The sequence below is a fragment of the Thalassophryne amazonica genome, chromosome 9 (assembly GCF_902500255.1).
Source record: "Thalassophryne amazonica chromosome 9, fThaAma1.1, whole genome shotgun sequence".
Classification (NCBI taxonomy): domain Eukaryota; kingdom Metazoa; phylum Chordata; class Actinopteri; order Batrachoidiformes; family Batrachoididae; genus Thalassophryne; species Thalassophryne amazonica.
This window is the reverse complement of record NC_047111.1, coordinates 98,786,134-98,799,628: the sequence shown is the minus strand read 5'-3', so window position 1 is coordinate 98,799,628 and position 13,495 is coordinate 98,786,134. Positions and strand designations below refer to the sequence as shown.

The 13,495-nt window shown below is 40.3% G+C and overlaps 1 protein-coding gene across 1 annotated transcript in view; it reads right to left on the bottom strand.

Moving 5' to 3' along the window:
• Window positions 1–13,495, bottom strand: part of dlg2 (discs, large homolog 2 (Drosophila)) — a 658,820-nt gene that overhangs the window by 385,380 nt on the left and 259,945 nt on the right. The window contains exons 5-6 of the mRNA XM_034178851.1: window positions 12,414–12,497; window positions 6,695–6,859 (exon numbers count right to left, since the gene is read on the bottom strand). Coding sequence (XP_034034742.1) covers window positions 6,695–6,859; window positions 12,414–12,497 — 249 coding nt within the window. The remainder of the gene's footprint in view (window positions 1–6,694; window positions 6,860–12,413; window positions 12,498–13,495) is intronic.

Below are 13,495 nucleotides of genomic sequence, written 5' to 3'. Positions count from 1 at the left end.
AATAAATAAAACGAACAAAATCTCAAATTAACCTCCTTATATGTTATCAAGCTCCAAAACAAATTCAAACTTTTGTCTCCTGAACTATAGAAAAGCAAACTTTGAGCAGTATACTTTTCTTCTGGGAATGTCCTGTCTTACCACATTAAAAAAAAAGTGAAGTCAAAAAAGATCCAGAATGTATATCCGTATGCCAAACATTACTCAAATTTAATGAGTGTATCTTTAGAGAAACTGATCGAAATGCTGAAAATGCAACATTTTTGCTACGAAAAGGAAGGGGGCACAGGTGGGGCATGATCTATATGCAGATCCTGATCAAGACAAAAAAAATGAGTTGTGCCATTTGATAAGACAGATCAAACATTGAAGAAATTGATCAATATTGACCCATCCTGCTACGTAAAACTTAATAAAAAGCTCCAAAAATCCACAACCAGATCTTGATAGACACTAAATTGAGTTCTACCTCTTGGTAACATCAATCCTCCCACCAAAAAAAGGTCGAAAACATTTCATACAATCGTGCTAACAGACAAACAAAAACAAACGGGCAAACCGGGCTGATCACAAACAGGACCTCCTCAGTGGAGGCAACAGTCACCAGTTAACACCACAGTAACACCAGAACAAGCACATGGGATTCACGAGCAAGCACGTGTGTCACAAACACATATGAGATTTTCTGAACAAAGTGGTCGACATGACAGGAAAGGGCTTTCAAGATAATGAGCACGTCTTCAGGCAACGACTGCACAATGTAACAGACTCCATGCAGCACATCAAAGCTTTCAGTGGAAAGAACAGGTTCAAATGGCACCAGAAATACAAGGGATTAAAATGCCCCAGTGGGTAAAAGGAAAATAAAACTTGCCATGTAGTTTGCTGTGGTCACACCCGGGCATGTAAGATCAAAACGGGTAACCAGTGCAGGCTGCAGGTGGGAAATGAAAGAAGATCACCAGCCAGTATACTTGAGAAATAAATAAATAAAATGGAAACAAAAAGAGGCAGCCTAATGCATCAGGATAAAAATAAATAAATAAATAAATAAAAATAAATAAAACGCTTTAATGATGATTCTTCAGTCATATGCTGAGTGGAAGATGGAAAATGTTCAAAGGAGTTCAGACTTGATGGGTCACTTCATTGCAGTACATCGTTCAAAATTTAAATCAACAAAACCAAAAGGTGTGTCAAAAATATATTGTTTTAACATAAATGTTATTTTATTACTTTACAAAATGATTACAATATAAAAAGATGCATCTTTGCCTTGTGTCCATGCACTGATTTTTTTTTTTTTTTATGCCAGAGATAGTAATTAAAATGATTAAATTCCCTTCGCCAGTGTAGAACAATTTAAAAATGACGGCAAAGAAAAATGATATCTCCGCCAGTAGATCATCCTATTTAAAATGATAATGATAAAAGAATTGTGTGGTATTTCTGAGTAATGAATAAATAAATATTCAAACGCTCTGTAATACTGCTTCTATATATATAAAAATTAGAGAGGACACAATTTTATTCCAACACATCTGCAACGGTTTGACAACTTTCTTCAAACGTTCCAGGAGTCACAGTTTGCAGCTGATAACTGAAGTAAATAAAGTTCAAGATAATAAATTAATCAAAAAGTGCCAATAATGGTGCTAAATCTACATTGTATATCTGTATTTATTATTTCACTATATGAAAGCATTTTGTTTTGTTGATGTTTTTACAATATTGGACATTCTATTAAATATTCTGGTCATACAAAATTGGTTCATTTACACTTGTTTATTATAATTTTAGAAAACATTTTTTTTTGTGGTTTGAACCATGTTTCGAATTAAAGGGGCACTTGGGGGTCTGATAGATAAGGACACCCCCCCCCCCCCCCCCCCCCCCGAATTTTGCTGCAGAATTCACTTTAATTAAAACATAGGGACCCTATTAATTCTCACCATGACCTCCTTAAAGCCAAAACTCTGCAGTATTCTTTGAAATTAACACAAATAAGTCATTATACCTTTTAATTTTCATCACCTTTATTTTTCTATTAAAACTACATGTGTTGAGTTTTACTTTGCTTAATTACTGAGTAAACTTTATTTGGTCAGTGAGGCTTGCCCCCTGATGCTCTGAGCATTACGCCATTATGCCACCATCATTTCAGGTGACACCTGTGGCCATAAACGACGTGGGCACAGACCTTCTCTGGCCCTCAGGCTGTCAGTTTGAGGGCCTACAGTGAGTATTCTGTAGAATATTTTGCTAAGTCAAAGGCAACATCTATCAACATATGAAGTTCTTCGAGACCGGATTGTTTATTGATATCAAAGCAGACCCTTTTCTAAATTTAAGGGGGGAAAAAAACCTCTAATTGATTTTAAACATTGGACAGTGAAAAAGAAAAATCATACACAGCATCAGAATATGGCAACAATCAAAATTCACAATCTTAAAGACAGAAGTCACACTAAATATATGTGTACATCTTTGTTTCAAAACAAACAAATATGCAGATATTTGATTCTTCACTCACTACTGCAATGGATACTGGGCCAAATATTTCAAGCACCCTGACAGAACATGCACGACTTTTTTGCATTTACAACACTGCCCTCTGCTGGCTCACATGCATACATAGAAACTGACTCAGACTGCAGAGCTTTGCTAAAACTGATTTATCATTAAACACCACTCCCCCCACCCCACCCACCCACCCCCAATTCTTCTTAAAAACCTGCATGCTCAAGTGAAACAGGTCCGTGACATGCTGCAGATGAGATCAGAAGATACATTAACATTTTCTCAACGTAGAATGTTCACACTGTCAAAGGCATCACTGCCACCACCTACACTCCTCAGTCGACGTGTCAAATAGAGCAGTAACTCAGTGAAGACGTCTGGTCTGTCCTGAACATAATCCATTAAGGGTTTCAGCACTGATCAAGGTTCTCAGTCATCCTGGTAGATGATAGCAGAAGTTCACGCGACAGCAACTCTACTTTTTTGTTGTCCTTCAACAAAAAACACCAAGAAACCTCTAGAAAAGGGTTAGTCTTGATAGTGAAGTGTTCTAAAATGCAATTTCTTCTACTTCTGTTACACTCAAAGGAGTTCGTTTTTGTCAATACCTCATCTCATGTCCGTTCATCACTGACTCTATGACATGTTTTCAGCCTTTGGGCTCTTTCAAGATGATGTAATTGAGGTGCAATTTCACACAATATTGGCTCCAGATGATTCTTATACCTTAAACAGTGGAGGATAATTTGCAGTAACATTTGAAAATCCCTCCCAAATTTGTTGTCTAGAAAACCAAAATTAATCACCCAATGCAATCCTTAATGTTTACAGAGATATAAATACCTTTCAAAAATGATTTTCACACAAACATATTTCTAATTCATACTGTGACACACTTCCAACAACAAAAAGTAGCACTCTTCAAATATTTGTTCATGCACACTGCATAACAATAACGTTTGAAAAAGTTCATCCACCAGGGGTCAGAATAGCACAGAATTAACTCAGATGCACACACATGCATGTGAAAACATTTTGTGAAGATACAATTGTGGACACTGAATTCACATTCAACTGACTGACAATATACATGCTATTTTCAAGTGAAAAAGTCGATTCTCTCTTCCCCATTTTTGATCTTCATGGTGCGTTTTTTTTAAACAATGGGCCTCAATCTTTGTAAACTTCAAATTTCTCAGACCTTTTTTAGTGTAATCAGCTGGTACGAGAGTTGTGACACTAGATTCATGAAACACTCAAATACAGAAAGCCACCCCAAGCAACTTTATAAGGAATTCACAAAAATATCACTGCACAACACCATATACAGCTACATTCCTCAGCTACAGTAAGGAAAATAACTATTTCAACAGTTCAAATAGTTCTCCCACTTATAAATCATGGAGGGGTCTGAAATTTTCATCTTAGATACATGTCCACTGTGAGAGACATATATATATATAAAAAAAAATCCAGAAATCACAATGTATGATTTTTTAGTAATTTATTTTTATGTCACTGCTGCAAATAAGTATTTGATGCCCTACCAACCAGCAAGAATTCTGGCTCACACAGACCTGTTAATTTTTCTTTAAGAAGCCCTCTTATTCTGCACTCTTTACCTGTATTAATTGCACCTGTTTGAACTTGTTACCTGTATAAAAGACACCTGTTCACACACTCAATCAATCACACTCCAACATGTCCGCCATAGTCAAGACCAAAGAGCTGTCTAAGGACACCAGGGACAAAACTGTAGACCTGCACAACGCTGGGATGGACTACAGGACAACAGGCAAGCAGCTTGGTAGAAGACAACAACAACTGTTATGATTATTTATTAGAAAGTGGAAGAAACACAAGATGACTGTCAATCTCCCTCGGTCTGGGATTCCATGCAAGATCTCACTTTGTGGGGTAAGGATGATTCTGAGAAAGCTCAGAACTACACAGGAGGACCTGGTCAATGACCTGAAGAGAGCTGGAACCACAGTCAAAAAGACTACATTAGTAACACATGATGATGTCATGGTTTAAAATCCTGCAGGGCAGCAAGGTCCCCCTGCTCAAGCCAGCACATGTCCAGGCCTGTTTCAAGTTCACCTGTGACCATCTGGATGATCCAGAGGAGGCATGGGAGAAGGTCATGTGGTCAGATGAGACCAGAATAGAGCTTTTTGGAATCAACTCCACTTACCATGTTTAGAGGATGGGAACAACCCCAAGAAAACCATCCCAACCATGAAGCATGGGGGTGCAAACATCATACTCTGGGGGTGCTCTTCTGCAAAGGGGACAGGACAACTGCACCATATTGAAGGGAGGATGGTTGGGGTCATGTAATGCGAGATTTTGGCAAACAACCTCCTTCCCTCAGTAGGAGCATTGAAGATGGGTCATGGCTGGGTCTTCCAGCATGAAAATGACCCCAAACACACAGCCAGGGCAACTCAGGAGGGGCTCCGTAAGAAGCATTTCAAGGTCCTGGAGTGGCCTGGCCAGTCTCCAGACCTGAACTCAATAGAAAATCTTTGGAGGGAGCTGAAACTCCAAACCTGAAAGATCTAGAGAAGATCTGTATGGAGGAGTGGACCAAAATCCCTGCTGCAGTGTGTGCAAACCTGGTGAAAAACTACAGGAAACGTTTGACCTCTGTATTTGCAAACAAAGACTACTGTACCAAATATTAACATTGATTTTCACAGGTGTTATTTGCAGCAGTATCATACAAATAAATTATTAAAAAATCATACATTGTGATTTCCAGATTTTATTTTATTTTTTTACATTATGTCTCTCACAGTGGACATGCACCTAAGATGAAAATTTCAGACCCCTCCATGATTTCTAAGTGGGAGAACTTGCAAAATCGCAGGGTGTTCAAATACTTATTTCCCTCACTGTATATATGTCAAAAGTGTCCAATCAGGACACAGGCGAACTTCATGAGTTTGGAGACTGACATCCAGCCACTGGAGTTCTTTAAAACAAAGTCTGTAAATTATAACACTGGCTGGGTTTCCATTACAGATTTGTCCACAAGAAAAATGATATTTTCAGAATGTCGACAAAAGGCTGCAGAAAAATAAAAGTGCATTGAGTGACCGAATGTGACTGCTGCTTGTTGTCCTGTCACAATAACTGTCATTACAAGGAGGCTCTCGCAAAAACTGTAACTCCAACAGCCACTGTGACAGAAGTGTAAGCCCCACTAAATATTGCCACATTGTTGCTTTTCAAAATCAATATTGCCATAACATGATCTCTGTCAAGGTTTAAAAAGCTCCCTATCTCTGCCTCTGTCCAGACGTACTGGGCCATGTATTTTAAAATCTCATGTGACTCTTGCTGTATGTCATGAGACCTGTAATAATGGCAAAAGAGCAGATTTGCAAATTCTATTTATTGTAATCACCTGAAAAAGGTGGCTTTGCCATTTTTGCCATATTTGAAGGGTCTCCCCTGAAACACATGTATTTTCAAGTCATGACTTCAAATTGGGCAATTTGGAAGGTAATGGAATCCCGCCTTGCGTAAACAGGGGTGTTTACCCGATAAGTCCCCTCAGTTCCTCCCTTGTTTTCACACAGCAGATTCGAGGTGGAGCTGCATTTTGATTTGGCACAAGTTTTACACCGGATGCCTTTCCTGATGCAATTCCATATTACATAAACAACAAACAGGGGTGGCTTTGAACCGGTACTCGAAACATGCGCACTTAACCACGAGGCCACCACGCCTACCCAACTAAAGGCCCCGCTAAAGTCTGCAAATGGGGAAAAAAATTACAAGTGCCGTACTAATGCTCACTTTCCGAGGTGTGTGTGTGTGTGTCTGTGGGGAGTGGCGTTAACATTTCCCAGAGAGGTCTGAGGCCCAATGTTTCAAATCTTGCAGATTCTGTTCGCCTCGGAGAATAAAAGCACCAGCCAACTGTACAACAAACAAAAGTTACATTCATATCACAAGTTCTTCCTAAACCAATCAGCTGCTGATTGTTCCACTTTCATAGAGTCTGCAAAAGAACGCAGCCCTGATAGGTGAGACACTGAGACCAAACGGACGCCACGTTGGCATTCACTCATGGTGCTGAAGCGGGATGGAGGTCAAAAGGTCATGATTTTTATGCCAGGCCATAAAACACAAACAGCTGGTAAGAGGTTTTGGTGCTGACCTTGAGAGGAGAGATGTGGGAATGGGACACGTAGCCGTGCACGTTCTCGATCTCCGATATGTTCTTCTCCGACACATGCACAAGCTCAGGGGCGTGCACCTCGTTGGTGAGCCTCGGGAACCCCTGGTCGAGGGACGGAGAGTCATCTTCCTGGTAGTGGTACTGCTGAAAGTGGGGAAGAAGACAGCGAACAGAGGAAACAGAACAGCAACAAAGAGAAATGGGTGAGGAAAAGAGGAAAACGTAGCAATAGCAGATGAAAAAAAAAATATATATATAATGTACTTTTATTTTTACAAATTCCTAATTTTCTTAATTCTACTTTTTTTTCTTTTTAACAGTTCTTCTCCCCAGTCCCCTCTGCAACACTTGTAACACAAGTGTAATCAGCTCTTCATACTGACCTTTAAGATAACGGGTGTAAAATGGACTAAAAATAATTTTAGGACATTATTTTATAGGACATTAACAGGACATTAACTGGGAGGATCCAGGACATTTTAAAGGATCATTTTAGGATTACACAATGGGGTGCTTAAGACACTAGTCAAAGTATGGACTGTAATGCACATCTTTTTCACATTATCTTTTCGTATGTGTTCGGGTTTTTATCCTTTAATGTGACATCTGGCCATCTCATCTGCAAGGAGACGGTAGATTTTCTGGAATAATACAGCATAACAACAACAAAAAAATAGTGTGTTCAAATGAGGTGAGGGTATCCAAAACAGTGGCATTCCAGTCAATTGAAACTGATACATGTAATATATACAGCACCCTCCAAAAGTATTGGAACACTTGGTATTTCACACATTTTAATTTGTTTATGCCATTTCAAATACAAAAAATGCAAAAATAAAAATTTCTAAAATTGTACTTCTTATAAATTAATTAAAAATATAAAAGCCAAGATGATGGGTTGCATAAGTAATGGAATACTTTGATATAATACCTGTAAATAGCCAGTTTTATTGCCAGTTTTCTTCAGACAAGTCAGGGGATGGATACATGAACATTTCCAAGTCAATAAATATGCTTTACATCAATTATGAAGAAATACAAACAGTATGGCCCTCTGGTAAATCTGTGTGGATTAGACAGTTCTCAAAATCTGAGTGACTGTCAAGAAGGACAAGAGTGAGGAAAGCCACCAAGAAAGCGGTATGCCCAGGCAAGGTACATCCCGACTACTGAAGACCTGTGCGACTGAACTGGGAAAACCGCTACAGTGTATATTAGCCTGCAGCTAGGGAGACTGCACTCACTTCACAGCTGATGAAGATGTTGGAGCGACTCTTCCTCAGTCTCCTTAAAACCCAGGTGCAACACATCCAGGACTGTCTGCAGTTCGCATATCGGGCAGGTGTTGGTTTGGAGGATGCTATCCTGTACCTGCTACACTGACTCCACTCGCACCTGGATAAGGGAAATGGCACAGTGAGGAGTCTCTTCCTGGACTTCTCAAGTGCCTTCAAAACCATCCAGCCCCTTGTACTCAAGGACAAACTGAACAGGATGGGAGTGGACCCCTGCCTGGTCACTTGGATCTCCAGCTACCTCACCGACAGGCTGAAGTATGTAAGGCTGAGGGACACCACGTCTGACACTGTAATCAGCAGTACTGGAGCACCCCAGGGCACGGTGCTTGCCCCTCGTCTTTTCACTCTGTACACCTCTGACTTCTGGTACAACTCTGAGCTGAAGTTCGCAGATGACACAGCCATTGTTGGATGCATCAGGGATGACAGAGAGGAGAAGTAAAGGAGCCTAGTGAAGGACTTTGCTGCCTGGTGCCACACAAACCATCTACAGCTCAAAACCTCGAAGACAAAGAACCTGGTTATTGACTTTGGGAAGTCCAGACCAACTCCGGGACCAGTTCTGATCGAGGGATTCCAACAAGTACCTCGGGCTGTGGCTCGACAGCAAACTGGACTGGACAACCCACACAAGCCATCTGCACAGGAAGGGACAGAGCAGGCTGTACCGACAGTTTAACTTTTGCATGAAACGCTTGTGGACATTCTACCAGTCCGTAGTTGCCAGCGTCCTCTTTTACACCGTGGTGTGCTCTGGTGAAGGTGGCAGAGATCACTGGACAAACAGCTGGACATTACAGATGATGCCAGTCACTTTCTGCACACTGTCGTCAGCAACCAGAGGAGCCTCTTCAGCCACAGACTGCTCCTTCCTAAGTGCAGAACCAACAGACTGAAAAACTCCCTTGTCCCTCAGGCCATCAGACTGTACAACTCCGCATTCAGGGGGAGAAGGAGTAACAAGAAGACAGAAGACAAAGGAGAGGAACAGTTAGCCAGTAAACCAGCAGTGATCAGTATGTCTGGTATTTATATTTGCAAACTGTTTTTCTTTTTAACTTTCACTTTTCCTTTTTTCCCCCCTTTTTTGTGCTTCTCACCCTGTGTGCTGCTATGCAATGCTGCTGAAACCTCAATTTCACTGAGGGAGTATTCCCAAGGGATCAATAAAGACATCCAGGCAACCCAGAAGAAGTTATATGGGCTTCTGTAGCTGTGATTGGAGAAATTGTGCAAAGTGCATGTTTTGCATTTTGTATCCCCACTTATACAGCTTCATGATGAAGTGGTATAGAGGAGTACTTTCTTTCACCAAAACATCAAATCTAGGCTTGCATCTCAGATGTACCTTCTGAGAAATTGTAGCTGAACTTTCAGGTCGTCTTCTTAGGAAAATCCTCCTCGTATTTACTTTTTTGCTTTTTTGTGTATTTGAAATGGCATCAACAAATTAAAATGTGTGAAATACCAAGTGTTCCAGTACTTTTGGAGGGCACTGTTCATACAATCAGGCACATCTGTATTGGAACAGTGATACAGTGTTTGTAATTTTGCATGTGTACGCCATACAATGTACAAGCCCAATTCCAGTGAAGTTGGGACGTTGTGTAAAATGTAAATAAAAACAGAATACAATGAATTGCAAATCCTCTTCAACCTATATTCAATTGAATACACCACAAAGACAAGATATTTAATGTTCAAACTGAAACTTTGTTTTTGTGCAAATATTTGCTCATTATGAAATGGATACCTGCAATACGTTTCAAAAAAGCTGGGACAGTGGTATGTTTACCACTGTGTTACATCACTTTTCCTTCTAACAACACTCAATAAACGTTTGGGAACTGAGGACACTAATTGTTGAAGCTTTGTAGGTGGAATTCTTTCCCATTCTTGCTTGATGTACGACTTCAGTTGTTCAACGGTCCGGGGTTTCCATTGTCGTATTTTGCGATTCATAATGCACCACACATTTTCAATGGGCGACAGGTTTGGACTGCAGGCAGGCCAGTCTAGTACCCGCACTCTTTTACTACGATGCCACGCTGTTGTAACACGTGCAGAATGTGACTTGGCATTGTCTTGCTGAAATAAGCAGGGACGTCCCTGAAAAAGACGTTGCTTGGATGGCAGCTTGTGTTGCTCCAAAACCTGGATGCACCTTTCAGCATTGATGGTGCCATCTTTTTTCCAGCTTTTTTGAAACGTGTTGCAGGCATCCATTTCAAAATTAGTCAATATTTGCACAAAAACAATAAGGTTTATCAGTTTGAACGTTACATATGTCGTCTTTGTAGTGTATTCAATTGAATATAGGTTGAAGAGGATTTGCAAATCACTGTATTCTGTTTTTATTTACATTTTACACAACATCGCAACTTCATTGGAATTGGGGTTGTAGAATTTTTGAAATTCAAGGGATTAAACAAAAATATTGCATCAATCAGTGTGGTATTACAGCCATTTCTATTCAGTCCTTCCATTTTTAGAGGCCACAAGTAATTGGACAAATTAAATATTAGCATCACTGCTCATACAAGGGCAGCACGGTGGCTTAGTGGTTAGCACTGTTGCCTCACAGCGAGAAGGTCATGGGTTCAATTCCCGCCTGTGGCCTTTCTGTGTGGAGTTTGCATGTTCTCCCCGTGTTTGCATGGGTTTCCTCCCACATCCAAAGACATGTGGGTTAGGTGGATTGGAATCTTTAATTGTCTGTAGGTGTGCGAGTGGGTGTGAATGTGTTTGTGGCCCTGTGACAGACTGGTTTACTGTCCTGGGTGTACCCCGCCTCACACTCTATGACTGCTGGGATAGGCTCCAGCCCCCCGTGACCATTAACTGGACTAAGCCGTTGAAGATGTGTGTGTGTGTGTGTGTGTGTGTGTGCGCTCACAGAAATGATCATTTTTACAGCCAGTTTTCTTTAGACAGGTTAGGGGACGTATACACGAACATTTCCAATTTACTGAATCTGTTTTGCACTTCACGTACATCAATCATTAAGAAATACAAACTGTATGGTACTGTTTTGTAAATCTGTTCTCATAGGAGTGTGCAAAAAGGGGACAAGTGAGGGAAGCCACCAAGACACCTGTGACAACTCAAACAATTCTGATAGAGTTATAGGTTTCTGTGGCTGCAACTGGAGAAATGGCACACAGTGTAACTTTGGTCCTTTGTCTCACCACTTATACAGCTTCATAGCTGAGTGGCATAGAGAAGGATTTTCTATAAAGGACATGACATTTCAACTGTGTTTTGCCCAGAGGCAAATCCAAAACTTGAGCCTCTTTTGATCTGTTTCCATGTATGAAAATCCTTCTCTGATCCACTCCACCATGGAGCTGTAACTGGAGGTGTAACAGACAAAAGCTCTAACTCCTTCAGAGTTATCTGAGTGTCTTGATGGCTACCCTCACCTGTCTTCTTTCATGGTCACACAGTTTTTTAGAACTGCCTACTCCAATCAAATTTACCGTACAGTACAATATTGTTGGTATTTCTTAATAATTGATGTAAAAGAAGTCTAAGGGCAGTCTTTCATCGCCAATTTTTGAAAAGTGGTTGTATATGTTTCTGGTGCCAGTAAATATACAAAATAAACAGATATCCAACCACAACCTGAAAATTGGTGCAATATGTGGTACAAGTAGCCTTGTAGAATAATGTGTGCAATCACAAAAGTTAACAGCATGCTAATAAATGTAAGATGTGTGAAAATGTGATCCACAAAACATGAATAATCAGATTTAACTGGTGCAGACTGTGGATACTGTTATACTGTATGATTATAATGTGGAGTAATCGAGACCTACCTAGAAATGTTCATGTATTCATCCCCTGACTTTTCTCAAGATCCTTTTATTTACAATTCATGCACCTTAGTTTGTCCAATTACTTACAGGTTCCGAAAATGGAGGGACTGTATACAAAAATGTCTGTAATTCCTAAATGATTAATGCAACATTTTCTTGAAACCCCTTGAATTAAAACTAAAAGTTGCACACCTTGATCATTTCATTTTAACTCCATTGTGGTGGTGTAAGGAGGCAAAATTACAAAAACTATGTTACCATCCAAATAATTATGGGCATACACAGTTCATCCAGGGTTTACATCACATTATGTGCATAGGACAGAGGAGGCGCTGTGTTCCTGTGCCTGAACCCAGGACAGACACTGGGCACAAGATAATTCAGATGTCAAATCTCCCATTACGGTGCATCAACATGATCACTTCTTTCATCTCCTAAATGGGTGACCATTGACTCTAAGAAATGAAAAACCTAACAGCTGACACACAAAACTGCTTTTCAAACTTAGTGGAGGATTTAATGGTTTCACAAGGGATGAGAAAAGAACAACATGCCAGGATGAGGAAATCACCCCTCTCTTACCCAGGGAGCGTTGGTCAAGGCAGCGTTCATGCAGGATGGGGTCTGGCCATTGTGGGTTGACCCCTGTACTGCTGGAGGCCTGTTCTGAAAAGAGAAACAGGGCCACATGTAATCAAAAGGACAGAAATCGAAAATATTAACAGTCGCAACTAGGGATGGGTATCAAGAACCGGTTCTTTTCAGGTATCGTTAAGAATTTATTCGATCCACCGACATCAATAGCCTTTTTACTTAATGATTCCCTTATCAGTCCTTCAGAACTACCGTTGTTTTTGACGGTGTTTGTCGGGAAAATGGTCATTTCTCTACACTGATTACAGACCCTGCAGCGGCTCTGTAATCAACAGTTTCTGCAGTGTGACTCCGCTTTGAAACTTGAACCAATGAAGCAGTGCTGTGATCCACTGCTTTGTTGTTCTTCGATTCGCTGCTCTTCAGAAGCGGAAAGTCCTCTTCTTAACCCCCCTCAAATCCATTAAAATATGTCAATCATGAGTCACTTTTGTGCTGATTAAAGTCACTAACTGGGACTCTTGGCTTGTTGCAGTCAAGGAACGAGAATCGTCCTCCGTTGTGTTGGCACAGCTCCAAATGCTGCACGGCCCTCTGCCGACTCACGTTACAGTCCGGTTGGAATTAATAACTTCAAAGCGAATTGTTGTTTTAAATACGACACCTCTTTCCAAATGTTGTAATACAGACAAACTACAATCAACTAAAATGTTTTTTCCTCCCCAAATGAGACGTCCTACATTCTTTATGAATTACATTGATGCTGACGTGCAGCACAGTCAGCTGCAAGAGCTCGGCTCAGAGGTATGGCGTGACATTTATGCCAATAATGTCCGAAGGAAATGCTTTTGGCAAAAACTACAGATTTTGTTGATTTCTATTTATGTCCAGAGTTTAAGGATCCAGTGACCAATTTCTTATTTATTTACTTTAAGACTCAGTAAGATGTTGTTAACATAGAAAACCTGTAAAGCCTACTTACACAGAAAACTCGCAAGAGGTATCAATAAGGAAATCGATAATGGTATCAATATCGATAAAATCTTATCAATACCCATCCCTAGTCGCGA